The 26,435-nt window shown below is 47.6% G+C and overlaps 12 protein-coding genes across 12 annotated transcripts; 6 read left to right on the top strand and 6 right to left on the bottom strand.

Moving 5' to 3' along the window:
- Positions 1 to 177: 177 nt before the first annotated feature.
- LY89DRAFT_785273 (uncharacterized protein) lies at positions 178 to 1,201 on the top strand (the record flags this gene model as incomplete). The annotated part of the gene is made up of 3 exons (XM_018222874.1): positions 178 to 387; positions 473 to 728; positions 775 to 1,201. The coding sequence occupies exons 1-3, from the start codon at positions 228 to 230 to the stop codon at positions 1,199 to 1,201; spliced, it is 843 nt and encodes a 280-aa protein (XP_018067985.1). The 5' UTR covers positions 178 to 227.
- Positions 1,202 to 1,460: 259 nt separating this feature from the next.
- Positions 1,461 to 3,563, top strand: LY89DRAFT_622576 (pyruvate decarboxylase). Its single transcript, XM_018210981.1, has 7 exons — positions 1,461 to 1,600; positions 1,647 to 1,874; positions 1,924 to 1,961; positions 2,009 to 2,456; positions 2,504 to 2,772; positions 2,817 to 3,377; positions 3,428 to 3,563. The coding sequence occupies exons 1-7, from the start codon at positions 1,507 to 1,509 to the stop codon at positions 3,524 to 3,526; spliced, it is 1,737 nt and encodes a 578-aa protein (XP_018067984.1). The 5' UTR covers positions 1,461 to 1,506; the 3' UTR covers positions 3,527 to 3,563.
- Positions 3,564 to 3,620: 57 nt separating this feature from the next.
- On the bottom strand, positions 3,621 to 5,109 carry LY89DRAFT_672820 (uncharacterized protein; the record flags this gene model as incomplete). The annotated part of the gene is made up of 2 exons (XM_018213308.1): positions 3,621 to 4,882; positions 4,935 to 5,109. 2 exons carry the CDS (start codon positions 5,107 to 5,109, stop codon positions 3,621 to 3,623), a joined length of 1,437 nt encoding a protein of 478 aa, XP_018067983.1.
- Positions 5,110 to 5,844: 735 nt separating this feature from the next.
- On the bottom strand, positions 5,845 to 8,691 carry LY89DRAFT_160892 (uncharacterized protein). The gene is made up of 2 exons (XM_018205500.1): positions 8,568 to 8,691; positions 5,845 to 8,511 (listed from the first exon to the last, which is right to left on the bottom strand). The coding sequence occupies exon 2, from the start codon at positions 8,432 to 8,434 to the stop codon at positions 5,921 to 5,923; it is 2,514 nt and encodes an 837-aa protein (XP_018067982.1). The 5' UTR covers positions 8,435 to 8,511; positions 8,568 to 8,691; the 3' UTR covers positions 5,845 to 5,920.
- Positions 8,692 to 10,036: 1,345 nt separating this feature from the next.
- On the top strand, positions 10,037 to 10,686 carry LY89DRAFT_737595 (uncharacterized protein; the record flags this gene model as incomplete). Its single annotated transcript, XM_018220278.1, has 3 exons — positions 10,037 to 10,089; positions 10,142 to 10,231; positions 10,281 to 10,686. The coding sequence occupies 3 exons, from the start codon at positions 10,037 to 10,039 to the stop codon at positions 10,684 to 10,686; spliced, it is 549 nt and encodes a 182-aa protein (XP_018067981.1).
- Positions 10,687 to 11,294: 608 nt separating this feature from the next.
- On the top strand, positions 11,295 to 12,296 carry LY89DRAFT_160958 (uncharacterized protein). Its single transcript, XM_018205501.1, has 2 exons — positions 11,295 to 11,947; positions 11,996 to 12,296. The coding sequence occupies exons 1-2, from the start codon at positions 11,595 to 11,597 to the stop codon at positions 12,138 to 12,140; spliced, it is 498 nt and encodes a 165-aa protein (XP_018067980.1). The 5' UTR covers positions 11,295 to 11,594; the 3' UTR covers positions 12,141 to 12,296.
- Positions 12,297 to 12,452: 156 nt separating this feature from the next.
- LY89DRAFT_737593 (P-loop containing nucleoside triphosphate hydrolase protein) lies at positions 12,453 to 15,092 on the bottom strand (the record flags this gene model as incomplete). Its single annotated transcript, XM_018220277.1, has 2 exons — positions 12,453 to 13,022; positions 13,077 to 15,092. 2 exons carry the CDS (start codon positions 15,090 to 15,092, stop codon positions 12,453 to 12,455), a joined length of 2,586 nt encoding a protein of 861 aa, XP_018067979.1.
- An 830-nt stretch (positions 15,093 to 15,922) lies between these two features.
- On the bottom strand, positions 15,923 to 18,446 carry LY89DRAFT_754531 (MFS general substrate transporter; the record flags this gene model as incomplete). The annotated part of the gene is made up of 14 exons (XM_018221333.1): positions 15,923 to 16,560; positions 16,605 to 16,658; positions 16,709 to 16,774; positions 16,820 to 16,956; positions 17,006 to 17,058; positions 17,105 to 17,223; positions 17,272 to 17,320; positions 17,370 to 17,505; positions 17,553 to 17,616; positions 17,664 to 17,762; positions 17,809 to 17,876; positions 17,921 to 18,170; positions 18,218 to 18,351; positions 18,396 to 18,446. 14 exons carry the CDS (start codon positions 18,444 to 18,446, stop codon positions 16,197 to 16,199), a joined length of 1,644 nt encoding a protein of 547 aa, XP_018067978.1. The 3' UTR covers positions 15,923 to 16,196.
- Positions 18,447 to 19,418: 972 nt separating this feature from the next.
- Positions 19,419 to 21,472, top strand: LY89DRAFT_622569 (putative cysteine synthase B; the record flags this gene model as incomplete). Its single annotated transcript, XM_018210980.1, has 6 exons — positions 19,419 to 19,611; positions 19,658 to 19,757; positions 19,802 to 19,894; positions 19,939 to 20,214; positions 20,260 to 20,450; positions 20,497 to 21,472. 6 exons carry the CDS (start codon positions 19,419 to 19,421, stop codon positions 21,231 to 21,233), a joined length of 1,590 nt encoding a protein of 529 aa, XP_018067977.1. The 3' UTR covers positions 21,234 to 21,472.
- An 840-nt stretch (positions 21,473 to 22,312) lies between these two features.
- On the top strand, positions 22,313 to 22,648 carry LY89DRAFT_737590 (uncharacterized protein; the record flags this gene model as incomplete). The annotated part of the gene is made up of 1 exon (XM_018220276.1): positions 22,313 to 22,648. One exon carries the CDS (start codon positions 22,313 to 22,315, stop codon positions 22,646 to 22,648), a length of 336 nt encoding a protein of 111 aa, XP_018067976.1.
- Positions 22,556 to 24,556, bottom strand: LY89DRAFT_687640 (putative hexose carrier protein). The gene is made up of 7 exons (XM_018215547.1): positions 24,436 to 24,556; positions 24,010 to 24,386; positions 23,834 to 23,962; positions 23,461 to 23,791; positions 23,084 to 23,415; positions 22,941 to 23,040; positions 22,556 to 22,896 (listed from the first exon to the last, which is right to left on the bottom strand). Exons 1-7 carry the CDS (start codon positions 24,538 to 24,540, stop codon positions 22,714 to 22,716), a joined length of 1,557 nt encoding a protein of 518 aa, XP_018067975.1. The 5' UTR covers positions 24,541 to 24,556; the 3' UTR covers positions 22,556 to 22,713.
- Positions 24,557 to 25,049: 493 nt separating this feature from the next.
- On the bottom strand, positions 25,050 to 26,363 carry LY89DRAFT_591355 (alpha/beta-hydrolase; the record flags this gene model as incomplete). Its single annotated transcript, XM_018209651.1, has 4 exons — positions 25,050 to 25,250; positions 25,334 to 25,820; positions 25,874 to 25,987; positions 26,050 to 26,363. 4 exons carry the CDS (start codon positions 26,361 to 26,363, stop codon positions 25,050 to 25,052), a joined length of 1,116 nt encoding a protein of 371 aa, XP_018067974.1.
- Positions 26,364 to 26,435: the final 72 nt, after the last annotated feature.

Below are 26,435 nucleotides of genomic sequence, written 5' to 3'. Positions count from 1 at the left end.
AAAGGAGATCGGCAGAACCCCTTTCGGTGGCACTCGGCACTCACCGCCCTCGGCGACCGCCTTCCCCTTCTAGCACCGTCAGGGGAATTGCCCCCTTTCACCCAAAATCCGATGTAGTATATACCCTCAGACGGAGGGTATGGTGGCATGTTTTCCATGTCGACGTAATGGTGGCCATGGCGTCTGGGCTTCCCCCTTTAATTAATCGAGGGTCTTGGGATACGATCATGGTCAGCGAGTTACGGGAAGAATACATCGGCACAGTGGCAGGTATGTATTACGAAGCAGGTACGAGGGATGGCCATACTCTGGTTGGTGATGCATCAAGCTCACGGTCACTTGTGTCGCCGATGGGAATTTGGCTGAGAGGAAAGATTGAGGAAACTTGTAAGCTGCAATGGATCTTAGTGAAATTGATCCCTAAATGTGACTAACGCAATATTAAGTGTCGCAAGAAGCCTGATGGATGTAGCATTTGACCCCTCTTCGATTTCATCTCGTGATATCAACGATTTAAAGGATGAGCTGGTCAAGCTTGAATCATTTTTGTTTCAGCAAGTCAAGCGCATCCCTAGCGACACTGAGAACTCGACGTACGAAGATAATGAGAATTTCAACAGCTGGGCAAAGGTTCTTTTATCTGCGCTTGGCAGCAAAAATTGGTGGTTCTTGCATTCTCCGATCCTACATCGTGCACTGAGCCAAAATATCATGATACTGTCTCCTCTGTAGGTAAAAATGAAGGGATCAAGAATTGTGAGCTGACGCGAGTAGGGTCGTGACGCATTCTCGCAATTACTTGCAAAAGTTCCTCTTTATCGCGTGTGCTAAAGATTTCCAATGGTTCCAATGGGCCTGGCCTGGTAACCACCAGCCCCTTCACGCTATCATGATCTTGTTAAAAGAAGTAGAACAGAATCCGTTCGGGCCAGACTCGGAACTGTCTCGGAATATCGTGGATCAAGCTTTTGCGTTATGTAATATTGATGGAGGCATCAGTGGGAACGAACAGGGAAATATCATGCCGCGTCCTTTGACGGAAGGGGGCCAGGAAGCTTGGGAGTTCATTAGACGTCTGAGGGCGAGAGCTTGGATTAAAGCTGGGTTAGATCCGGATTTGATAATGACGAGAGAGGATGTGTTGAAAGTGCTCGAGCGACAGTTGGAGGCGATGAAGTTGAGCGATGTACGGCAACTTTAACTATATTATCTAGTCCGAAATCAAACTTTATGTAATTTTATCTTCATTGGATCAAGTTTTGTTTGGATTACAATTCATGTTCGAACTTGCATAAAATGAAGAAACTACTGCGGAAACCCTTTGACGTCCCGTGAATACACGTCGTGAAAAATAAGCTTACAGTAACAACCCCGCAATTTTACCCCGCTATTACCCGTTCCGCATTATCTCTATGCCGAGCTGTTTCTTTCAGTATTCTCACAACTATTCAATCTTCATAGATTTTCTCTCGTAAGGTCACTTTCAACTTTCAAATCAATTTCATCATGGCTGCGACTATCTCCATGGGCCAATACTTGTTCTCGAGGTGCGCATCACTCGGCGTGCAGCATATCTTTGGCGTCCCTGGCGATTTCAATTGTGAGTCTCAACCCCATCATAGGACTGCCAGACTAAAACTACCAAGTATCACTTCTCGATGAGCTCTTCAAGATGCCGAACTTGAAATGGCTCGGAGCTTGTAATGAACTGAACGCAGCCTACGCCGCTGATGGGTATTCACGCGTTAAGGGCACCCCGGGTGTTCTAGTCACTACGTATGCTGTTGGAGAATTGTCTGCCATGAATGGTGTTGCTGGAGCATATGCGGAACATGCGGGAATGATTCATATTGTCGGGATGCCATTGAGACAACGTAAGTCAACATCGTACTTGAGTGAAGCTTGCGCTGATATCAGGAACAGTGCAAAAAGCGAGGGCGATGTTGCATCATACTTTGGAAGTCAGTTTTAGCTCAAGTTGCTTGCGAAAAGTGCTAATGAAACAAAGCCCAACATGGACCATTGTCTGTTTGTGGGTATGGCCGAACCAATCCGGAAAACCCACACTATTCTTATGGACGAATCTACTATGGCCGAAGAGATGGATAGAGTCATCGAAGAAGGCGTAAAAAGTCGACTTCCTGTCTATATCTATGTTCCAATGGATGTCGTAAGCGTTCCTCTGGATGCCACTCGTCTCGATGTTTCTTTGAATCTCAAAATCCAAAATCCAAACGCGGAATTGGAGAACGAGGTCGCGCGTTCGACCGTTGAACTCATCAAAGGATCATCCAAGCCAGCCATCTTAGCTGATGTCCTAGCGATACGACATGGTGGAAGGGATTTGGTTAGGAAACTTGCTCAGTTAACGGGATTTCCGGTTCATTCCACGCCGTTGTCCAAAGGGGTTATTGATGAGACAAATGAACAATTTAATGGCTTGTACAACGGATCAGGTATGTCTCAATATCATCGAAACATTCCGTCATCTAATAATCTCTAGTGTCATTTCCCGGAGTGGCTGCCGAACTTGAGAGCTCTGATTTAATCATCAACATTGGGCCACTTCTCTCAGATTCGAATACTGGTGGGTTCACAAGGAACATCTCAGACAAGCAGCTTGTCCTTCTCGGTCACGATCATTGTCAAGTTCAAGGCAGGAAATTTGATAGCATGCACTTTCTGCCAGTTCTCGAGCAAATTGTCGCAAAACTTGAACAAAAGCCAGAAGATTATCAGCTGTCGAAAAACAAATCATGGAAGAAGATTGAGGTAAGCATTTCATGCAAATCAATGGTACAGAACTAAGTTATCAGACGCCCGTCTTGAACTCCTCAACTTCGGGCCCCATTACTCAGTCGTTCATGTGGCAGCGCATCGGCTGCTTCCTCAAACCCCACGACATCGTCCTTGCTGAATCTGGCACGGCTCAGTTCGGTATGCCGGATGCTTCTTTCCCAGCCGATATCTGTTACATCACTCAAACCTTCTGGTCTTCAATTGGCTACACTGTAGGCGCCTGCCTAGGTGCATGTGTGGCTGCCAAGGAGATGAAACGTCCAGGAAGGGTTGTACTTCTGGTAGGCGAAGGTTCACTGCAGATGACAGTTCAAGAGATCGGGTCATATATTCGATTCGGATTCACACCCATCATCTTCGTCATCAACAATGGTGGATACTCGATTGAACGAGCTATCAACGGAGAGAAGCAAGGATACAACGATGTCAGCATGCTCTGGGATCATCAGAAGATGCTAGAATTTCTAGGGGCAAGAGATGACACAGGAATTAAGGGGAAGAGCTTCTCTTGCAAGACAGTTGAGGAGCTCGAATCTGTCTTACACGACGAAGAGTTCAACCGAGCTGAGTACATTCAAGTAAATTCCCTATCCTTGAATGTCAAACTCCACATGCTGATTCAATACAGGTTTGCGAGGTTTTCATGGATCAATTTGATTATCCATGGAGATTGTCAACACAGATCCAGGAGACAAGAGAACGGATGAAGAAGATGCAGCTAGCATGATGAGGCTTTTTGAGACGTCATTGAAGGCAAATATTACATTATTATCATGATATCCTGCTTCCTATCGCTCACCGAAACTCCATTTCCAAGCTAATCATTTTCTCTCCATCCAAATTCGCAAACCTACTGATTTCACTTTCCACCCCACAGGTCCTAAGAACCGTACTAACTCGTGCTGATCTGAGACCGTAATTGCAGGAAGCTCAATCGCTCTCAATGGTAGTGACTGGGGACCAAGAAGAACAGATGACTTGAGATCTTCGAGGGATAAAGCGACGCACTTTGCATCGAGATGCTGGATGCGTGACCGTGACGTATTAGAATGTTTACTGTTCCTAGGCGTAAGAGAATTGATTCGCCTTTTCAGCTGAGTTAACGTAACCGCATTAGAGATAGTGATGAGATGGGAATCAAGTATAGCTGCCTTTGTCGAGGCTGATTTTGGTGCTGTTTTACTGAGATCGTAGACCGAACCAAGGAGGATCTCCTCCAGCTCATAAACCCGCATACGGCCCATCCCCAGCTCCTCAAGTTGAGGGTTCAGTTTCCGAAGCAATGGGATATCCTGCGTAGAATAGCTGCTGATGGTGAGAGAGCGCAAACTAGAGGGAAGACTTTCTAGAATTGTCGTCACATGTTCCTGTTTTAATGGTGTGAACCCATACTGCACAACCCCCTTTAAATTCAGCACCTCAAGCGTATTCTTGACCGCGGGATGTCCCGTAATAAACTCAACGAGATCTTCTCCTTTCACAACTCTGGACTGCTCCAAAATGAGCTGACGTATTCTGGCATTCTTGCTGAGCGAAGAGAAATCTACACCATCGAGGTAGCAACCCATCAAATTCAAGACTTGAAGATGTGGAGATCGAGTCAGAACTGTCTGGAAAATGTTTCCGACCGAGAACCCGTCGAGGGAGAGGGAGGTAATCGAGCTGGTGAAATCGGGATTCAGTTTCCCAAAAGTATGGGAAGATAGCGCGTCATCCCAATCATTAGATCGATTGATTATCTTTATTGAATTAACGTTCGACAATTCGAAGAAGATCTGCGTAGCCAATCCGGGACCAGAATCGTAGAATGCTTGAAGAGGCAAAGATATTGTTTTCAGACGAGGGGTTAAAGTCAGAGAGGAGGAAAGTGACCAAGATCCTGTATCGAGTCGAGGACATGACAGATCGAGGGAACGAACCAGAGTTCCATGTGCTGCATTGCGAGCGAGTTCGCCCGTGAAGCCATCATAGTTAGCGATGTCCGGGCATTGATATTTCAAAGGCAGCGCTATGTGGTAGAGCCTCCGTGATATCAGAAGGCAGGAGATGAAGCGTTTCTTCTCGCACTGATTGTTCGGGCTGACTATTGAACACTTAGTAAGGTTCACAGCTGTCACTAAGGTCATTATTCTCACTAGGAAGATTATCCCTCAGGTAATAAGACTGTTGCGTTGTGTCTGGCGGTGCAAGATGTCGCAAGATTTGACTGAGTATTTCGTTCGGAAGCTTTTCCAAAGAAGAAGAACCAGGTGAACATGGCTCTACTCCCTTGAAAGCAGACACCCAATCATTGAATGATTTGTATGGCATGTTCAAGCAGATTCTGGAGAATAAAGCGCAACTGCGGAATGCCGTGAATGAATTTGAAAGACAAATTTTCTAGCGAGCGTAAGAGCAGGTACCCTAAAGCGGCTAAGAGTTTATATACCAATTTACTTTTCATGATGCTGACATCGTGACTTAATAAGCATTCTTTGACGTTGAGCATTTGACACGCGCACCCATGACTTCGAAAAGAATCCTGACACTGCCGCAAAAATCTCGAAAGCTTGAACTGCACATATCCAATCGCCACTGGAGCTATTATCAATTGGTCCCTCTTGGATTCCAAACACATCATTCATCTCAAGATATATCTGCGTTCGCATTGACGTTTACAAGAGACGTCAACTCGCCATACACGCCGAGCTTTCCCGAACCAATGACTCCCCGCACTTTTATAAATCGTGCTTCCCCTTGACTAACGCAACGTCAATTGTTCGTCTGCTGATTGCGCGAAATGGCGCAGCATTACCCCATAGTTTGATAAGCACTGAAAAGACACGTGCGAAATTCGCAGGTTTTACGTAACGATAAAATTCAAAATTCTTGGGGCGGAAATATCTCCGCCAAGAGCCGTGACTGCACGTGGACGAAGTAAACGCTTCGAGATGCTGGGAATTCGTCATAATTGAAAATTTGAATGAAATTGCCTCGACTTGAGGGATGTGTTTCTTGAAATAGAATGGCACACAATTGGCGAATTCATTGTTGGACATAAGCATGGTTCGGGTTTGGGCCTCGAGCAGTGGCACCAAGTTTTCAGATACTGTCGTACATACATACATTGAAGGTTGAATGCTCATGCCCTCCTCCTTCGTTTTACCGTGCTGGTATTGCCAGCATGGCTATCATCATCCGCAGCCAGTTCATCAACCTCATCGTCATCAGCTCTCGCCATGCTGCTATCTCTGATTTCCTCACTCCTTCGCTCTGCACTGCGGAGATTGCTGATAATCTTTTCAACGTCAGCAAACATGGTCTTGGTATCCTTTACCACGCCATTTTCATCGATCTCGTAGCCAACATTGTCACCTCTGCCCTTGCCAATGCCCTGCCATCTTCCGCCAATACCACGATCAGGATCGGCATTGAACATTACTGCATTGGCAAACATTCTCATCAATTCCTTTTCCAGTTGTGCGTAATTGATGATGCCCTTTGGTGGGATGAGATCCTCGGAGATAGGTAGCCAAACACTGGAAGCATTAGGATTCATATCAACCGGAGCAGCAGCTGCTGCTGCTTTAGCACCTGCATTGATTGCTGACTTGATCGATTTTAGATCTTGAGGACGAAGAATAAACGCTTTGTAACCAGGCGCATCACGCTCCTTAACTGGCGCAGCGAAGGTGCTGGCATTTTTGTGTCCAGCAATGGATTCAAGCGCGGACGCCGAAATCTTTGTAAAAGCTCGTGTCCAGAGAACATGAGAAGGTGGAGCTGACGGAGGTCGGGATTCAATAGGTATACTAAACGCACGCTTGCGCTTCGTGTTGTGACGAGGCGATGGACCAGAACGAGAAGGACGTCGAGGCAGCTCATCAGCAGTAGTGTCACCACCATCCTCAACGCCTATGGGAGTAGCAACTTCTTGTTTGACAATGCGATTCGGAGGGTCATTGTCGGGGGAGAGTTCATCTATATGAGAAGTAACAGACTGACTCCTATGTGAACCAGCAATGACAGTTGAAGTGGTACTTCCAGCTCTGGTACGTTGGACGCTGCGGCGAGGAGCCTTGCCTTTGGGGTCTGCCTTTGAAAGTTGCTTTTTGGTTCCACGCTTTGCTGATGTGACTTTTGCTGGGCGAAGTATTGGACTAATTGGCTCTATGGCCGGAGACTCAATGTGGACAGATTGCCTGGGGGTCGATGCAGTAGGGGTCTGAATCCATCGAGTTCCACTGCCGGTCGTAAGTGAAGGTAGCCTCGAAATAGGTGTATGAGGAATGCTTGAACGAGATCCAGGTGTTCCGAGTTGGAGAGGAGGTCTTTGTCCTTGGTTTGGGTGGTATGGAGAAGAATAAGGTCGATTCTCTGTTGGAATGAGAGGCGCTGGTTGAGGGACAAATGCTGGCCTTTGATTCTGAGGGTACTGGTACTGCTGGGTAGGATATGGCTGCATGTATTGAGGTTGCATCTGTGGAGCTCCATTGCCAGAAGGTGGTCTCGGATGAGGCTGAAACTGCGGGGGATATCCTGCTGGTGGCTGTTGCATCATCGGAGAGCCGGAAGGTGCACGATACTGCTGTTGTCCCGCTACATCTGCAAGAGCATCCAGAGGCATCCCAGGTGAGCTTGGTGGTCGATGAATGCCATTTGGAGGTGGTAGAAGAACGCTCTGTGGGTGCTGAGCATTGACAGGAGATGATGGAACATGGGGATGAGGAGATGGCAGTCCGTGAGGGCTCGGGAATGGTCTTGGTGGTTGGAGTTGTTGAGGGTATTGAGCATATTGAGGAAAAGGTGCACCTTGGTATGGAGGTTGTTGTTGGGGTGGTAATCCATAAGGTTGCTGCCAATTGAAATTCGATTGGTGTGTTTGCAGAGGTGAGGGGCCATGCGGACCATTGCTCGCAGGTCTGGGAGGCGGAGGGAAGTTCTGGGGAGAAAGAGGTGGCGCACTATTCGTGGAAGCGGCAAGCTGTTCTTGGTGATTATTGAGTACATCACTGATGGCCAGCCCTTCTGGTCGTGTCTCTGTTCGTGGAGATGGCGGAGGGATTGGATTAGCTGTTCCGTCCGTAACCTTCGCAGGTGACGATCCAACTTCTTGTGCAGCTTGAACGGTATTTCCATTCATAAGTGGACGTGAGTTGGATGGGGAGCCATTGGCCTTCGTCTTCGCTTTCTCCTCTTCCAATATCCTCTCGTCCCATTCTCCACGTTCAATCTCACCAATCTCTCGCTGTATTGTTCCATACCTCTGCTCGTCCGCACGTATGGCTACTATCATTTGATCACGGTACCGTGCATATAATCGATCAACAAGCTGGGGCAGCTTCTCGCGGTACTCATGCGCGTCCTTGATCGATGGGAGTGGTGGAGACTGGAGCTTCCTCTTTTTCGATTGTGTGCCATCTTCTCCTTCCTGCTCAGCCGCCTGTAATTCGTCGCGCAGAAGCTGCATATAGATTTGGCGTAGAGCATCTGTGGTCAGACGTTGCGCATCGTAGGTATCTCCATCTTTCACGATGGGATTGTTCGTGAGAAGATCGGAGATTCGTTGGAAGTCTTGGTCTTCTGTGCCATATGCGACGAGAGATTGGAACAATAATAGGCACTCGAGTGGAGTATGGAGAGCCGTATTAGTCATGGGCCAGTGAATTCCTCGCCAGCGATCGAGGGGAATGTCACGGCTGGGGAGAAGGTGAAGAGGAGCCAGGACGATGACTTTGGGAGAAGGTCAGAGGATGGTTTGAAGGCGTTGCGACATTGAAGAAGCTTACTTGAAGGGAGGTATCGCGTCGCCGGAGAGTCTGAGTCGCGTTTCGATGGATTTCATGAGGTTGAGCGTGGTTGTTGGATCGTTTGCGCGATGATGCTATTCAGAATTGTCACGATGCAAAGATCGAAAAGCGGTCACGTGCACAGATATGCCCGGAGCGGATTTATGATCAGCCGATATAGCTTCATTTTGATGTTCAGCCTCATCTCAAGTTCGAGACAACAGAGGTAGATCTTCTCAATGTTTCACTTTGTGAAGGAGATACTTCCTGGAGAATACGAGATACGTTATCTTGGTATCTTGCTGGAACTGTAATATCTTACCACTCCTCCATTCAAGCACGATCGAGTAATTCTTATGGAGGCTCTCATCGGACTTCAATGCCTAAGAATGTCTGGAAACAGTCAATCGACTGGAATTTTCCGAATTCCGTTTCTCGTACTATATGTACACATCAAAAAGTTCTCACGAGAAATGCCGATAGTTCACAAAGCTCGTGGTTGTGCATCTCCACTTTGTCACCGGTGGGTTAGGATTTGACAAGGACGTCTGCCGACAAGAGTCTGGAAGGATCAATGCCAATTCAAAAGTCGAGCTATTCAGCGATTTACAAGTCCACTGCGAGTAACCCATCTAGCCATGATTCCTGTTCGAGGGCAACCAATCCAAAGATTTGTCAAACGACACCGCCACAACACACCACCGAAAGCCGTCTAACGTGCCTCATTGATATCTCCCTCTCTTCGCAGTGCGTTCCACTCTATATATATCTTTTTCAAGACACATCACGTGGACTTGACTAGATCAATCTCGTCATGAGTTCTCCGTGGCGGCAGTCCACGACACGGCTACACAACCACTAAAACATCAATAGTCTTCCCCTTTTCCTAACATCCACATCGTGGTATACGCGTCCCTAATCTGTGTCTACAATTACCCCCTTTTCTCTTCGCTCTGCTCTCAACACCGCCTCATCGTGAACCCCTCCGGTCTCTCTTCGTGCCTCATTATCCAGGCCTCTTCAGGATCGTCATGCTCCTTGCCGTTCGCGTATCAGATTGCAGGCATGAGCTGGCCAAATTGCGGTCTTGGAATGCCTCCGCATAAACCACCTAATCCTACCTGACGACCGCCGCAGTGCCGAATCCACGCAGCAGCTGCAAGACATCACTCGCCTCCCTTTCCCTCTCTCTCTCTCTCCTGTCCGTTTCTGGAGCTTCAGGCTATTTATCCAACTTAAAGCGAGAAAGGGAAGACCTGCCCCCTCCGAGACACAGGCGTATGACTCTAGGCCGAACCCCTTATATTGGGTAATTTAGCTTTTTGGGTTGGGGATCCGCATACTTCATCTGCGACTGCAACCAGCGACGAGTCTTACATTCTTTCCTTCTCCCAAACCTACAACCTACCTCCTACCCTCCGCCGATATTCCTATCCCCGTCCCTTTACTGTATTACTTTTCACATCAAGATGTCCGACGACGAGCTGGACAGAGAATGGAAACCCTCGGCAAGACCGCAGTCGTATGTAAGCAGTTGCGTGGGGCAGGAACATTGGGGAGCTGACAGCTCGTAGGACAATGGCTCGATCCTTTTCTCTCGCTCTCAATGACCTCTTCAAAATCGATAACAGCGTGGCAGATCTGGATGCTGCCGTCTACGAGAAGTGTGTGCTCCCAACGTCTCTCTCGGCCCCTTTCTTACCATTGCTGCAGAAAGAAAGCCGTCTCCACCCAGACCTCCGAACTCGAAGCACTTGAAGCCCGACTGAAGGCGACCGAGGAACGATTGAAGAAGGCCAGTGCAGGAAGTCCGCCAGGCAAGTCATCAACTGGCAGATCCAGTCCTCGATCGAGAGTACCTCTCGGCGATACGTTCAAGGAAGAAGAGCAGGCAACCAGTCCACTTGCATCCGAATTCAGAATATCCCGACCGAATACCGGTCGACCACAAACAAAGGAGGAATGGAAGCCAGATACATATTCTGCACCAATGCCAGGAGCACTTCCTCCTACCCCAGGTGCTAGCGAAGGTGAATCCGAATCCGAATATGTTCTGGTCTCAAGAAGGCAGAGTGCTGACACAGCGGAAGATGGAGACAACCCTCCACACCAGAAGTAACTCGGAGGTTCGATGTGGGATGCATTAATACATGGCGTACAAGGTGCATTGGGTCTTGCACATCATTCGCTTGTTGGATACTGGGATTCTGCATTGTATATACCACTGATGATTGCAACAGACGCTTTCAAGTTCCTGGGCTGTGGCATGTGCATTGTATATGGCCTTGTGAGCTTTCCGATTTTTGCCTTTCTGGACTCTTGGATATGTTTCATAACGCCAGTCCGGCTTCGGGACAATTCTGCGATTTTGGCACACTCTCGATTAGCCCGCTGAAGCATAAAGGAGCTCCGAGGACTACTCGTCATAATTTGTGGAACACAGACGTGGAAAGAGCCAGCTTTGGGAAACTATGTGTTGAGCAATTAACATCTCGAATCTTGATATTGTGGCTTTGGCAGGGAAAATCGTCTCCAGCGACTCGCTGTCGTGATATCTGGATTTGGGAGTATGGACAGCTCCACCGATTTCATGTAAGTCCACACGATAGAAATGTCTAGATCCCCAGTAGATCAGACATGAGTTGCAGTCAGCTTGCTGTCGGGAAGAGAAATCAGGTCTTCTGATCTCGAAGCAATTCTACCCTTTGACCACCTGGAGATCTTTATACTGTTTGGAAGTGAAATTGGTTCTTGGTCAAGTCGTGTTTATTTTCAGATTCTCCGACGCTCAGGATGCACCTGGTGCTGCTTCTGCACTGTATCCCCCACTCAATTTGGGTTTTGGTCCAATCTTGCCAGTCATTCTCCAATCTTGGCTGCTTGTCTGTGGAAATTCAATATCGGATCTCGTGTGGTATCCAGATGCTGCTTGGTCGTCAAACTTGACAGTCACGAGGCGCGCCGCTAATAATGTGAAGTATCTACTGTTTTCCTTCCCTTTGTCTGACTCATTCAGCCAATAAAGATATGACTGCGTCGAGAATAAACTCCACGGGTATTCAGAACGACCACCAGCCCGAAGTTCGTTCAACTTGCAAACTAAAAACAAGCACAACTCAAAATGCTGCTTTCGATCATCACCATTCTTCTTGTCTCCTTGGCTGCAGCCAGCCCTCTCAATCTCGAGATCAGTACTACGGCGTGTCTGTCGGGGTAATCACTTCACCAGGTCTTGACCCAAACAAAGTCCTCGAGCCTGCCCCTATACAGCTCTACCAACTTACACCTTGCTTCGGTGATGATGGTAGAGGCTGCTCTATCTCTAAGCTCGTCGTTCAGAATGGGACTACAAGTGGAGGATTAAACATCAATCAGATCCAGTAAGTTCACTAGAGACACTCGGGAAGGATGTTTACTCATAAATGCAGATGCCATAGATACAAAGATTTCGCAGGCACACAACCAGGGACTACAGAGTTTAACGTCAATCGTCCAGCTATGGTTAGCACAAACTTGGCTACTGTGAGTAGTATCTTGTGTTATCTTGTGCCGGTGGATGAGATCAAGTATTAAGGATGGCGGGGTAAGTGGGGTAGATTCGCTGGACGGAGTAGAAAGGGTGGGAACACGAGCACTCACAACGGGAACTTATTTAATGAAAACTGTACTCTTTAATAACCTGATAGTATACGAGATATCTGCACAGCAAGCGAAGGCGAGAATTGCTTGTGATTGAATGGATCGAAAACTTCATTAATCTAGGGAACGTCCCCCATGGTAAAACATAATCAAATAATTTCTGTCGCCTGCTGGGATATCTGGATCGCTTTGGGACGTAAAAAAAGGAAATGGCACAACTCCATGAATCAATTTCCTGCACATCCTCTACCTCTTCTTACTGAAGAAGTTCCTCGAACCCGAATTTCTCGTACCAATGCTTGCCTGATCGAAGTCGGTTGGGGTTTGAGGAATATCAGGTCGACTATATGCATATTGTCCTGTGCTCTCGCGAGGGGAAGGTTGATTGTAATCTGCGTTGTTGAAAGCTGGACGAGTGCTCGAGGCTGGAGGTGTGACGGGGTAAGCATCATCGGGTTGTGGCAGCTTCCCAGGGCGGGGTGGAGGTGCCGGAGCTGAGTACTGAGGTTTGCTTGATTGATAGAACTCTTGAGCAGACTGCTCCCAGCCGTTTGTCTGCGAAGAATCTACGGCGTGACTGCTTCGCGTGTCGGGGTAGTACTCCTGTGACGCGACTCGAGGTTTACTTGTTCCATTGGTCATGGGGGCCTCGGTACGGGGTTGAACTTCTGCTACTGGAGGTTGCGACTTGGCAGGCTTCCTGGCTGTAGATCCGAGCAAGTCGGTCGGTATAGTCTTGCTTGATGATGGTTGGTGTGATGTGGTTGGGCTGGATTCTTCATCGTCTTCCTCAGACTCTTCATCTTCGTTACCGTACTGTCAAGAAGTTATTATTAATCGCCCAGAGCAGATCAGACATCTAAAACTTACCACTCTCAACTCCTTCCGCATAGCCAAGTTTGCGCAAAGATCTCTAGCCTCCTCGATAGCTTTCTTTTTGGTCTTCAAAGTGAGACGCTTATCTCGAGTCTGCTTGTTTTCGGCTGCGATGGCCTCGACATGCTCATTCTTCATCTTCCAGACCTTGACAGAGTTGAAAACCGAGTCAAGACCCTGGAGAAGGTGACGTTCCACAACTTGTGTGATGACGTTCATGATGAAGATCTTAGAAGTCAATTCGTAATGTATGAGCATCTTCTCGAGCACCTCTTCCGCCACTGTATACGGTCGCTCGGGGTTTGCTGCTGCTTGCCAATTCTTTAGGCGCACCTCATACTCCGGATCATACGACTGAACTTCTAAATGTTGGTCTTTCTTCAGGACATCGACTTCCAATTGAGCTTTCTCTATCATCTCGTTCATTTGAGGGTCCAAGAAAACTCTGCGTAGGGGTTCCCGCATTCGACCTGGCCAGGTCTCATCAATGACCTCGGCAAGGAATTCACTGCAAATGATACCCAGATTCTCCTTGTGCTGCTGAGCCAGTCGTGTCCATTTCTCGGAATGGTTCTGAAATAATGTATAGACTAAACGCGGATTGTGATCGGTTGCGAATTCAGTACCTCTGTTCTGGCGCAGGAGGGGCTCAACCTCTCTGCGGGCATATTCCTCTTTCGAAAGTCCTCCAGGACGAGGGACAACTGCGGAAGGATCGGCGCTGGAGGAGAAGTTGAGTTTGTGACCAAGATCTCTCACACGCCTCGCGAACTTCTGGTTCTCTTCGACAGCACGGGCTCTTAGATTCTGGGGAGGGGTACCCTTTTGGTCCACCATAAATGGAAAGAAGGATCGACCAGCCGGATTCTTGTAGGTACCATGGACAGCGGGATTGACAAGCTCTTTCGATTCCGAACACAATTGTGCGAGTTCTTCCCTCATCTCCTCGATAGTGTCTTTCCCCTCGCCCATCATCTTGAGCTCAGTTTCACACTCATCAAGCGCTTTGTTGATTTCCCGCCTCAGAGCTTTGACATGCTTGCCGATATGACGCTGGAGTTGAAAGCTGAGCTTCTGTTTCAGAGCAGTCGCTCCACGCATCTCTGGAGATAATTCGCTCCATTTGCCAGATTTGAAAAAATCATGCTCTCTCTGGGCTCGTTCTTCAGGTGACGGCCATGGTTCATTTCGTTTCCGCGGTCCAGGATTGAGCAGAACAAACCATCCTAGCTTCAGCTCGTTCTCCTTGTCTCTATTGTTGACCAAGGCGATAAATTTATCCTCGAGGCCAATTGATGCAGTCAGATCCGGTTTCGTCAGAACTCCGATTGTCCGTCCTCCAGTAGGGTCAAACTGTCGTGCTTTAATCAGGACCGGAGCCTGTACATAATCTCCATTGCCACCAATGACCGCAAGAATGATGGTTCGTGGATTCTTCATATACCGATCAGTCAGATCGTTGATCGCTTTGATGTCCTCTTTCGACTGGTCATTATTGGGATTTTGAACCAGACCAGGTAAGTCGACCAAGGTCAGCAGTGGGCAATGTGGTCCTTCTTTTTCGACGACCAGGACATCTCTCGTTGCGAATCTTCCGGCAATACCCTTCGGAGCGATTTGATCCACGGCATGATTCATCAACACATCGAAGGGAGTTGATTCATCGACCGTGCCTCCAAACTTCGAGAGCCGATCCTGGTCGGCAAAGCTTCTCGTACTTCGATCGGGAATGATCTTGACGGAGAACTTTTCGACCTTTGATCTTCGGAGGCGGATCTCGGTGGCGAATCTCGTGCAGGCTCCGGCTTCTCTTGGAAATGGAGTCCCTGTGATGGCTTCAAGCACCGAACTCTTACCCGCCGACTGATCTCCCACCACGACAATCTGAGGCAGCTTCACATTGTCGAGTTGCGCAAATTGAAGCTTATCGATCAGATCAAGGAGTCCTTGTTGTTCGGAAGCGAGATCCTGGGCCTCCAGGCTGGCTCCTACCGATTGACTGGGAGACATTTAGCAGTGAGGTGACATGAAGGATGGAGGGGAAACTTGCGACATGTTTTGTGACAATTGTGGAAGAGGAAGAAAAAAAGGAAGAGAAGGAAGAGAAGCGTTTGTCGCAGCCTTTATTCTGTTGTGCCGGTGAGGCTGCCCTTAGGTGTGTCACTGCAGCCGCGTAAGTTTATGGTGGCAAGCCACGTGGATTGGTTGGGCTGCCATTGATGCGAGACCACAATTGAGACAATGACGCTTGATTCACAGCGTGCCAGGCAAGGCAGCAGCAGAAAACGGAAACAGCAAATGAGTGACGAGTGAATCAATGTGAATGAGGCTGCATGATGAAATGAAGAGGCCCCAGCCATCTTTTGCATGTGCTGAAGTCGAAGGCCCAGCAGGGTGAAGATCAGTGCCACAATAGAGGCTGTGCAGCCCAGAAATTGCCACAGCCACAGCCACACCTCGGGGTCTGCAAAGTGAGGCTGACATTTCTCGCAACCTGGAACTTCACACCAGCTCTTCGATAAATACAATCATGATAACTTCAGCAGAAAAGTTTCTGATTCTTCTATACTTCATCTCAGCCGCCGTAGTGCATCAATCCATCGTTCTCCTTTAAGCTCCAATCTACATAGAAGACGCCGAAACTGGAGCTCTTCTTCATCTCCAGGACCTTCAGGCGAAATCCAGGCCTTTGCAACGGATTCTGAAAGCAAGCATATGAATCATCCTGATGCCGATTCTTTTCCTTTCTACCTTCTTCTGTTTATCCAACGAATCAAGATGCCAAAAGAGGACGTTTCTTTCCATGGTCACGTGGCTATGTGAAGATGCGTTGCACCTCAACGTCGCTTCAGCATGAACCCTCATAGCCATGACTCTCGTGCACCAGAACCGCCCAAGTGTCGAAACTCAACCAGGTATCACGTGCTGACAATTCTTCAAACCTTTTCCTTGCACAATGGTCTATGTCGCTTCTGTATTTGATACCCATCTGCCTCTAGCTGGGTCTCGTAGCATGCTATTTAGTTGTCGCCCTTTAATTTCCGACTGCTTTTGTTTTATATGATCAACGCTTGATTTGGCGCCTCCGTCCATTTTCAAGCACAGTACTTCCACTCATTCTGACTCAGCCTTGATGCCGGTCTCACCTTCATGATGATTCCCATCCGGTACTTCTCCCTGCTGTCCCCTTCCTTCTCTTTTGAGCTTTACTTCATCTGGTCGAGATAATTCGAGTTGTGGGAGTAGCGCAAAAGCAAAAATGAAAGCGAGTGCTGCAAGTCCTGCTCCTAGGAGGAAGACAATCCGAAATCCCTTTTTATATGCAGCTATGAACTCCTCCTTCAGATCAAGTGATGTTTGTGTTCCAGGCAATATGGTAGCTCCGCTCAATACTTCTGCGGGGTGGTTCAACAGCCACTGCACATCATTTGACCCGAGACTTCCCACCTGCGTTAACGCGGCGCGAAGACTATTATTTCTAGGGTCGTAAGTATCCGTTCGCAGAACACCATTAGTACTTACATGATCGTCCCTGCCACAGCCAAGCCAAGCGTTGCTCCGAGGTTTCTAATGAAGCTGTTCTGGGTCAGTCTTATCGCCAAGGAGCGACGGGGGCGTTAATTCACTTTCTGAACGAAGTCACGACTGCCATTTCTCTCCTCGACACTCCTGCTTGTATCGCAATAAGTGATCTACGAATCATTAGTCATCTCTCCGATCTTCTTCTGGGTACTTACGGCTGCAAGGTGTTGCCAACACCAAATCCTGTCAGAACTGCATATCCAATCTGTTTTCCTAGTCCGGAAGTCTCGTCCAGGGTCGAAATCATGCCGAGGCCGACGGCCCAAGCAATCCACCCAAATAATATACTCTCCTAAGTTTCGTTAACCTTCTTGTAGTCCAAGATGTATGGAAACACCTACTCGGTACCGACCAGTCCAGTGGACAACCAGTCCAGAAACGGTACTGAATATTGCTGGGAACTGTTATTTATGGATGTTAGATCAGCTCGAATTCCTTACTTTGTGTTAATGTAATTGGCAATAAAAGGGCGCCCGATTTGACTGCCGAGTAGCCATGCACCAATTGATAGAATGTTGGAATGTAGTACACCTGAGTCACAAAATTCCATCCATTGATGCTTGAAGTTGATCAGTCAAAATTATTCGGGGCACATTCTTTAACGTACAACATGGTCAAAGAAGCTCCGTTGACAACTCTGCTTTTGAAGATATGAACTGGTGATAATTAGTATTTGACGACTGGAAAGTTTCCTTGGCAGCCTACGAGGAACAAGCGGCAAAGCTGGCCCTTTCCATTCCCAAAAGGCAAACGCTACGCAAAATGAGAGTCCCAATACCAGAGTAGAAATCACCGGTGCTGAGTCCCATGATTTCTCTCCACCAGCCCAAGTTAAGGCAAGCTGGGATGTCAGCATAGATTTCGTCGGTGTATATTTGAAGAACATACTACGAGAAGAGTCGACCCAGCGAGTGCGAGGAACGCACCAATAAAGTCTACCGCTGCTAGTTTCCTGGTCGGATCAGCCAAGCTCTATTCACTTGTTTGTGGCAACGGAACCTCTTCCAACTTCCAACCACTTTTTTGAGAGGCATGAACCAGACTACTCCAATGACACAGAGTGCTGTCAAAGGGAGATTCAATCGAAAAATCCATCTCCTATTGATATCAGCTTGATTGAAGATCTGTATATCGTTCAGGGTACCAAGAGTGTTCCGATAGGGCACCTCCGATTACTGGCCCAATACCATTGGCAAGCGCCACGAATGCCCCCTGGATGTGTCAGAAATTGTAAACATTATTGCCGGTCATCTCACAAAAATGCCTTGATACTTCCCACGCTCTCTCAAAGACACGACGTCGCTCACGATCGCCTGGGCTATGGTCATCAAGCCACCTCCTCCGACTCCAGTGATAGCACGGAAAGCGATAAGTTGGTTGACGCTGGTTGATAATGAAGAAGCCAGAGATCCGAAGAAGAATATTGCGAGGCCGACAAGCAGGATATTTTTCCTTGACCAAATGTCTGAAAGCCGGCCGTACAATAGCTGAAATGAAGTTGAAGTCCTTGAAAGTCAGTCTTCAAGCAGTTGATGTTGAAGTTCACTACTCACACAAAGTATCCGCCAGCGATCCAGGATGCCTGACTACCTGCACCTAATTCTAAACTGATGATGGACAAACTGGCAGCAAGTGTTGTTTGGTCCATCAAAGTGACGAAGTCGACCGAGGCGCATACCAAAAAGACCTGCACCATGTTAATTCGGTTCGAAGCACTCTGAGACGACCTACCGCGATGACCTTCGAGGTTGGCAGGTAGTTTGTCTGTTCGTTGAACTGCATTTTCTCGTCTGGTGCATTTGGCATTTCCCCAGACGTTGCCACTTGATTGGCCTCGATCTTTTCTCCAGCCTCTGTCCCAGCCATGGCTGAGAGTCACAGCAAGTCGAAACTGAAAATTTTCAGATCACTTTGGTCGTTTGTTGGGGGATGAGTGCGCTGAAGATTTTACGGTTCCTGCCAGTATTCGCAATTGCGATGTCAGCACTGTCAAATAAAGTATGGCCTGATGCTCCAGACACAATTAAGATGGACCCAGCAGGAAAATCCAGTTGGATTGCCGAGGAATCTGTCTGTCAAAAATGGAGATCTTTGCATCTACCGGCGTGACAGGCACTAGCAGCGGCAAGGTCCCGCAACTTAGTTGACGATCCACTTGGCATAGCAAATGAGACACGGGCCAAGCTTGGAACCAAACCGAGCTGATCTTAGGCTGAAACTCAATTGTTGGGGCTCTTCGGTGCTCTGGCATAATTATTTGCTCATATCTGCGCACATAAGGTTCTTTGCATCTCAGACTTCTGTATAATTTTCACGTTCCCATCATGGAATGGTACAAGCTGTCAATTGTTCGCAGGGACGATCATCCGAATAGACTTCAATTTACCTGCTCATTCTTGCGCAGCGACGAGCAAATCATGTCAAGGATTCAGTACAAAAACAGTCTACTTTAGACGGAAGTCTGAATCTCAGAGTCTTGGCTGACCATCATCTCGCTGTTAATGTGCTCATTATTACCCAATGGAAGGACTTCGATGGAACAAACTGCCCTCTTCGCAACGAGGCATGTTTCATGGAAGCTGGGTAAGCTAGGGGGATGCCATATCAACTGGACCAAAAAGACATCAAACGCACCTTGAGCACGTGCTTGAGGACCAAGATGATCTCGGCCAATTCTTTATCATTGACATTTTCCTCGCTTTCAGATCTTACCATCGAGTTTGACATTTTCTATAAACCTCAAACAGCTGCATGATGTCTGTATCAAATCCTCTCAACGTCTATTCTGGCAGGGACTCGCTCCAGAAATATTTTGACCCCGACTTTGCGCCGCTGCTGCCACTTGTCGAAATTCCCGATTCCTTAAATCCATTTCGAGAAGATGGGGTTCGGATATATGCTAAGATGATGACAATGCTGCCAGCACACAATGTCAAATCATTGCCAGGTACATTCATTGGCGGCGGCACCATTTCCAGTAGCTAACTTGACAGCTATGAACTTGCTATCAAGCTGTGTAGACCCGCAGAACACAAAAACGATCGTGGAATACAGCTCCGGCTCTACTGTAATTTCGATGTCCATGATAGGCAAGTCCCACTTCATGGTCTTCCGAATTATGCTGACGTTCCAGCGAGAATATTCCACGGCATTCATGACTGCAGAGCTTACCTCTCCAATAAGACTGGAGATGTGAAGCTCAAGCTGATGCAATTCTTTGGACTCAATATGTAGGTGGCATGCTATTCTCCGAGAATTCACTGATCAAAAGCAGTACTCTTTTTGCAGGGCCTTCCCAGCCTGATCCCTATGATCATCGCGGTGGAATTCAGGTTGCTCGTACTCAGTCACTTGAAGATGATACGATGTGCAATCCGAATCAGTACGAGAACGATGCAAACTGGAGTGCTCACTACAAATGGACAGGTCCACAGATCCTCAAACAACTACCGGATCTCAGCGTTCTGTGTACCGGTGTTGGGACTTCGGGGACGATGACGGGGATCGGCACATATTTGGGCGATGAGAAACCTTCTGTGGTTCGGGTTGGGTATGTTCCTCCAATTTTGCGATGAAGTTGACTGACTGTAGCCAGGGTGTTCACAGCGGCTGGAGATCGTGTGCCTGGTCCGCGATCTTACGCTTTAATCGAGCCTGTCAAGTTTCCATGGAGAGCTGCGATTGATGCCATCGAAGAAGTTGGCTCAAAGGACTCCTTCAGTCTGTCCATGGACCTCTCTCGTGCTGGCTTGATTTGCGGTCCATCATCTGGATTTAATTTAAAAGGTAAAAGTTCATGTCAATGCAGTCGAATGTTCTAACGAGAAATCAGGCTTGTATCAGTTTTTGTCGAGAAGAAAGGCTGCAGACACTTTACAAGACCTTGCTGGCCCAGCTGGCGACATCAAGTGCGTCTTCTTATGCTGTGATCTTCCCTATCAGTACATGAGCGACTACTTCGACAAGTTGGATAGCTCCTGCTTCCCTCCCATCACAAACGAGCATCTGACCCGAGTGGACCTTTATAACAACTACTATGATCTAGAACTCGACCCAATCTCAGTGATCCCAGACTTTTATGAGCTATCTATTGCTTCTCACAAAAAATCCATCTTGCCATGGGAATTGCGCGCCAACCGAACGGTCCTGGATCTTCGGACAAAAGAAGAGTTTCAGATGTTTCATCTTCCAGAAGCTGTCAGCCTTTCAATTTCCTCGTTGAAGGCCGATAGTCCATCTCCATTCACCGACGCGCGATTGTTTGATCAGCAGTGGCGAGAACTCGAAGGCTTATTTGGCGGCGGGAGTCTTGAAACTTCATCACTGCTGGCAAAGGAGTTGTCAAGGAAAGAAAGAGTCTTGATAGTTTGCAATGATGGTGATACTGCTAGAATTGCTGCAAGTATTCTCAAGGCGAAAGGTGCAAAGGCAGAATGCATAAGAGGTGGACTGAATGCAGTCAACGAGTGGATGCAGCAGGGAATGGGCAGCGAGACCATCGGAGAAACTACACACGATTCCAAAATCCGGGGTTCGCGAGTGGTTACGAACGAAATTAGGGTGGGCTAGATCAGAATTTGGTTCGACTTTTCGTTCCCTGTTGACCGAAATGAGGTGTAACTGCTTTCAAACATGCACAATCTCTGATGAGGTTGGCGGGAAAGCAGGAGATCTGGAGGCTAAGCATCCAGGCTTCTTCCTCAATGTACAGTTTTCGGCACCCAATGCTTTCAAAGATCTTACTTTCCAAAAGGCTACTCTCTTTCTGTTGATGGCAGACACAAAAATCACTTTTGACAATAAATGGGACTGAATGCGGAGCTTATTCGACGCGATGCTTAGGTGTGCGAGGACAATGGCGACCGGTGAAGCCAGACTCAAGGTGGATAGTATCCAAGTCTAGTGAGCGGAAAGCGAAGATTGTGAACTCATCATCATCAGCCGAGCGGGTCCATACGATCTTCTTTTGCCTTTCTGCCGAGACAGTTTTCGATCTAAACAGACCCTTCTCACTTTGAACACGGCTCACAATCAGTTCTGGGTCGAGAGATCGGCTGGCCTCGAAAAGACTGCTGTGGGACTTACTCTCTTACCTAATTGTGCGACGTCTTTGCGCTTAAATATAAGCTTGATATGGACTGGGGATGGATTCTGAAAGCTCATTTTATTACCTTCCTGTTAAGGTTCGATGTGACAATGGCAAGTCCCTCTAGCGCACTGACAGCAGCAAAATTTGAGACTACCGGATAGTTGGACAAGTGTTGGAGTATCTAGCCTCAAAGAGAACGTCTGTGCACATTTTCTCGTGTCGAGTACTCTCAGTATCTACTATGATGTGTGCCTGGATCGCATGTTGGTAGAAAATTCAGTGCTAGCTATGTTGTTTCGCTGGGAAGGTAGATTGAGATTTCGGTGTTTGAGGGAGGGGAAAGCAGCTGCAACTCTGGTTACTATGCTCTTTTCCCTGTATCATGCCCATAAATCACTTCGCTTGGCTCTGCACAGTTTGTAGATGGTGGTGAACAATCTGCCACCTTCCAGCGTGGAGGCTCAAGTGGTGGTGGATTTTTCGTGCTCTTTCTCTGCGCTATCCTATGAGAGTTTTGATACCCAAAGCTACATCAGCAGCAACCTTGACACTTCATACAATGGGTGCTACAGTGCCAATGCTCGTGGATATCCGGATGTTGCGCTGGTTGGAGAATATTACGATATTGTCGCAAGTGTATGGAACCTCAGCGTTGTCTCCGTCATGGGCAGTAATGATTGCCTTGATCAATGGTTACCGGATCAGTGAGGGAAAGTCTACATTGGGATTCCTGAAACGTTTGCTCCGTAGAAGTGCGAGGTCAGCATTGAATGATATCACAACTGGTCACAACCACGCGCGTGGTACTTATGGATATCCTGCAGTAACGGGATGGGATCCAACGACTGGATTGGGCTTTTTGAACTTTGCAAAGTTGAGGAAAGCTCTTGGTTGAGAGAGAGTTTGCATTTGAAGGCATACGGAATGATGTGATTTATGGTGGAAGTACGTGGTGGTTCCTCAGTTCTCTTTCATTTTCGTTGATTCCATCTCGACCTCGTTTCGCTCCAACGCGTTGATGTCAAAATCTGCCTTTCCTGTCCGAACCAATTCAACGTCCGGGACAGAAGAATGTTTTTCGCCTTCAAACAATGCATCGATTTCTTCCAGAGTTCTGCCTTTCGTCTCCACCCAATAATACGCCTTGCAAGGTCAGCGTGTGATAAGAATAACGAGGTACTACCCACAATGAGACCCAATATGACAATATCCCAAGATCCATTCACCATGTACATTTTCCAGCCAATATTAGCAAGACCAATTGGCATGATGAATACAAAAACGAGCCTGTGAAGTTAGCTTGGCAACGAAGTCAGGTGGATGAACTTACGCAAGTGCATTCAACATAAAAGCCGACACTGCCAATCCATTGGCACGGATTGAGTAGTTCATGACTTCCGGAGGATACAAGTACAGAAGTGGGGTCCATGCGATAGAGTAAAATCCTTGGAATAGGAACATGACTGCCACATCTCCGTACACCAGACTTTGGGAAGCGCCATCCGGATTATCGGCGTACATCTTTGACAAGCCTCCGATGATGAACAGGCAAGCAATGAGGAGGCTTTGAGACAGGAGAGCTGTACTTTTTCTTCCCCATCTGGCAGCTAACTGAGTTCCTGCGAGGCAGCAGCCGAGACACCAGACATTGAGAACAACGTTCTATATCATTAGAAAAGAATCCCAAGATTTGACAATGAAACTTACGGCTTTCAGTTGACTCAGCGTGTTTGTGATGCCTGCTGTATCAAGCTCGGAGCCAAGGTAGTATGAGGCAATAATGTTTCCAGCAATACATGAAAATGGACCGGGAGACATTCCGATGAGCAATCTTTTCCTGGCAACAGGAGTTTTGATCATTTCCATAGGACTCATGGTCCGACACTCTCTCTTTTCCCAATCTAATGTGTCCACAATCTCCTTGTATATAACAATCGAAATAGGATCGGATATATCCCCGTTAGAATTTGTTTGCGCAACGGCAATTCGCGCCTCGTCAAAGAAACCTTCATGCACAAGCCATCGAGGAGATTCAGGGCTATTTGGTTAGCTAAATTCAGAGACAGAGGGGTTTGCGTACATGAATGGTAGAATGATGATGCAGAGAAGTGAGAAAACCCCCTGAAGAAGAGAAGGTAATCTCCAGGCCCATGTGGAATTCCATTGTCCTGTGCCCAGTGTGATTCCAGCAGCGATGAGTGCGCCGACACTATCATTTGTAAGCATCGAATTCATCTAGAGTGATCCGGTACTCACTAATAGAAATCATTGAGCAGACCAACTCCCCAAGCTCGCCATCGGCTGGGGAAAGTTTCCGAGAGGTATACTCCACCTGCGATACCGGAGAGAGCAGCTCCAAAGCCAAGAATGATTCGAGCTATAACGAACATCGCGATGTTCTGAGCTGCAGTTTGGAGGAGAACGCCGAGGAGGGTAATAACTGATCCCCAGAAGATTGCTGGGCGCCGACCATAACGATCAGACACGATGCCAGAGAAAATAGGACCAAGAGCTCCACCGATAAAGACAGAGGCAGTATTTAGACCCGTCGTTGCAGCATTCAAATTGAAGTAGTCGGTATACGAGGGAAGAATATTGAGGCCATTCAACATCGAACCATCATATCCACCAGTCTGCGATATTAGTTGAGAGTTTGCGAGCGGTAAATTTACGTATACGTACCGCTGATTGAACCATTGAGCAAAACATGAGGCAAAAAGCGAGTGTGACAGTGGATTGTGGAACCCATGCGGGCATCCACGTCCCGGTTCGAGATCTCTGCAACATTTCTGATTGTTTTGAGGGTTTGAAGAAATCATTCGGGGCGGTCTGTGGATAATATAAGATTTATGCACCTCCCAGATTGAGATAACTGATAAGCCTTCCCTGTAGTACGTGATAAGCTACGTTGCATCCGCATGAGGTGAGGGATCACAAAGGTGGGGTAAGGGTAAAATGGGAAAGCGGGGCTTTCGAGCCTCACACCCAGGCACCGCAGAATGCTCCACGTGGGCAGTCCATATAATAACTATCAAAGACTCTGGGGTCAGCGCTCCACTGAGTCATGGTCTATGGTCTCTGCACATCAGGCTGTCGTGAAGCCGGGCACAGTTGCGCTCCGCAGCGAAATGTATACACGTGATCACATCTTGACGCCAGCTCGCGGACCGCAGAAGTATAAGAAGTGTTTGAGCGGACTTCCATATGCCTGCAAACATTAATTATGGATTAAGACTCGAGCCACAACCACAAAGGAAGCCGTGAAATGGAAGTCAATTATGAAAACTAGGTTAAACTTAAAGACCGCTTTTATCAACGAAACTCGTTATCAAATCAAACGCCTGAGGTGGATCGTAGTGGTAATTTAAAAAGTGCCCAGCATTGAAAGAGCCATTTACCTCCACGTTCTTGGAATTTGGGAAGAAGGAAGCCGTCTCGTTAACAACACCAATACAATTACCGCCGCATGCCGTCAGATCGTATGCTCCCTCGACAACCTATGCGATGTACATCATTAGTTCTATTTTCAAAAGGCATACATTGAAACGCTTTGTGTTTGGCGATAGATGTGGGTACTAACCTGAACAGGAACCTCAATCGCAGATAAGTTCAGCACAGTAGCACCAGCACTCAACAACTCTCCAATCGCAAACGGATACTGCTGATCAAACAAAGATTGTGCAATACCGTGATCGAAGTATGGCGATTTGAACCCCCCATAACTAAGTGCGTAAATATCAACTGGTGTCAAATAACCGTGAGGCAAAGAACCCCAATTCGATGGTTGCGAAAGCGCGGCCACGCGTGCTTGGCCGCCAGATGTGAAGAGGCTTAGCCATTGAAAGTATCCCGAGAATCCAGTTAAGACCACACCATCCACGAGTCCCGTTGGACTGCTGGCGGTAGAGGAGAGAGCGATGAAAGAGCCGAAAGAATGCGCAACGTGGACAATTTTGTTGACCTTGACTCCGAGCGTGTAGAGCGACTGTCTAGTCTTTACCAGTTTGGCGAGAGTTGTCAACATCTCCACTTGAACGGGGTATTGGACTTCTGTCACCGGATCCGGTCTACCTTTCGTGATCAGTGATGATATTCAAACAGTGGAGCAGAGCAGGTTTACCTAGATGATTGTCCGTTTCCGATGCGGTCGTAAAGAAACACAGAATACCCCGCATTAAGAGCGTGTTTAACGAAGTTGTAAGGGTCGGAGCCGCTGAATGCAGGATTCCAATACCTAATCAGCATCATTAATCAGCAATTCGACTTGTTGAGACTACAATTGTGGGGTGAACAAACTCTCGACCTTGCATCGACCCATGTGTAAGTAATAACACAGTCTCAGATTTCGTTCCTTTCGTCTTTGGAGCACAGAATGTGGCGCCGATGTTGTACTGAGAAGCAGCTGTGACGTTCCCAACTATAGGTTGGAAAGCCGTCAGTGTGTCGCGACGAGTAGCGTTGAAGATGTAATCCACAGCGTCCCAATCATCATTAATCTCAATATCGAGAAGAAATCTGATGCTCGTGACGTTGATGGGAATGAGGAAATTTTGGCATGTACTCGATGTGGTGATATCTCTTGATGTGTAGCTAAAAGATGCAGACGCCATAGATAGCAACGCCGACAACAGCAAAGAAAGAAATCTCAGATAGCTTGACAACATCTTAAAGTCTCCAAGCTA

Source organism: Mollisia scopiformis (assembly GCF_001500285.1).
Source record: "Mollisia scopiformis unplaced genomic scaffold LY89scaffold_19, whole genome shotgun sequence".
Classification (NCBI taxonomy): domain Eukaryota; kingdom Fungi; phylum Ascomycota; class Leotiomycetes; order Helotiales; family Mollisiaceae; genus Mollisia; species Mollisia scopiformis.
The sequence above is the reverse complement of the archived record's forward strand: the minus strand, read 5'-3'. Positions and strand labels throughout refer to the sequence as shown.

Bases quoted from the DNA above. Each gene is read 5' to 3' on its own strand.
- LY89DRAFT_622576 (XM_018210981.1), top strand. From the start codon at position 1,507: ATGGCTGCGACTATCTCCATGGGCCAATACTTGTTCTCGAGGTGCGCA. The intron at 2,773-2,816 runs GTAAGCATTTCA...CTAAGTTATCAG, and splicing joins AATCATGGAAGAAGATTGAG to ACGCCCGTCTTGAACTCCTC. The intron at 3,378-3,427 runs GTAAATTCCCTA...GATTCAATACAG, and splicing joins ACCGAGCTGAGTACATTCAA to GTTTGCGAGGTTTTCATGGA.
- LY89DRAFT_160892 (XM_018205500.1), bottom strand. From the start codon at position 8,434: ATGACTAATACGGCTCTCCATACTCCACTCGAGTGCCTATTATTGTTC.
- LY89DRAFT_160958 (XM_018205501.1), top strand. From the start codon at position 11,595: ATGACTGCGTCGAGAATAAACTCCACGGGTATTCAGAACGACCACCAG. The intron at 11,948-11,995 runs GTAAGTTCACTA...TCATAAATGCAG, and splicing joins TTAAACATCAATCAGATCCA to ATGCCATAGATACAAAGATT.
- LY89DRAFT_687640 (XM_018215547.1), bottom strand. From the start codon at position 24,540: ATGTTGCAGAGATCTCGAACCGGGACGTGGATGCCCGCATGGGTTCCA. The intron at 24,387-24,435 runs GTACGTATACGT...CTAATATCGCAG, and splicing joins GCTCAATGGTTCAATCAGCG to ACTGGTGGATATGATGGTTC. The intron at 22,897-22,940 runs GTGGGTAGTACC...TGACCTTGCAAG, and splicing joins TTGTCATATTGGGTCTCATT to GCGTATTATTGGGTGGAGAC.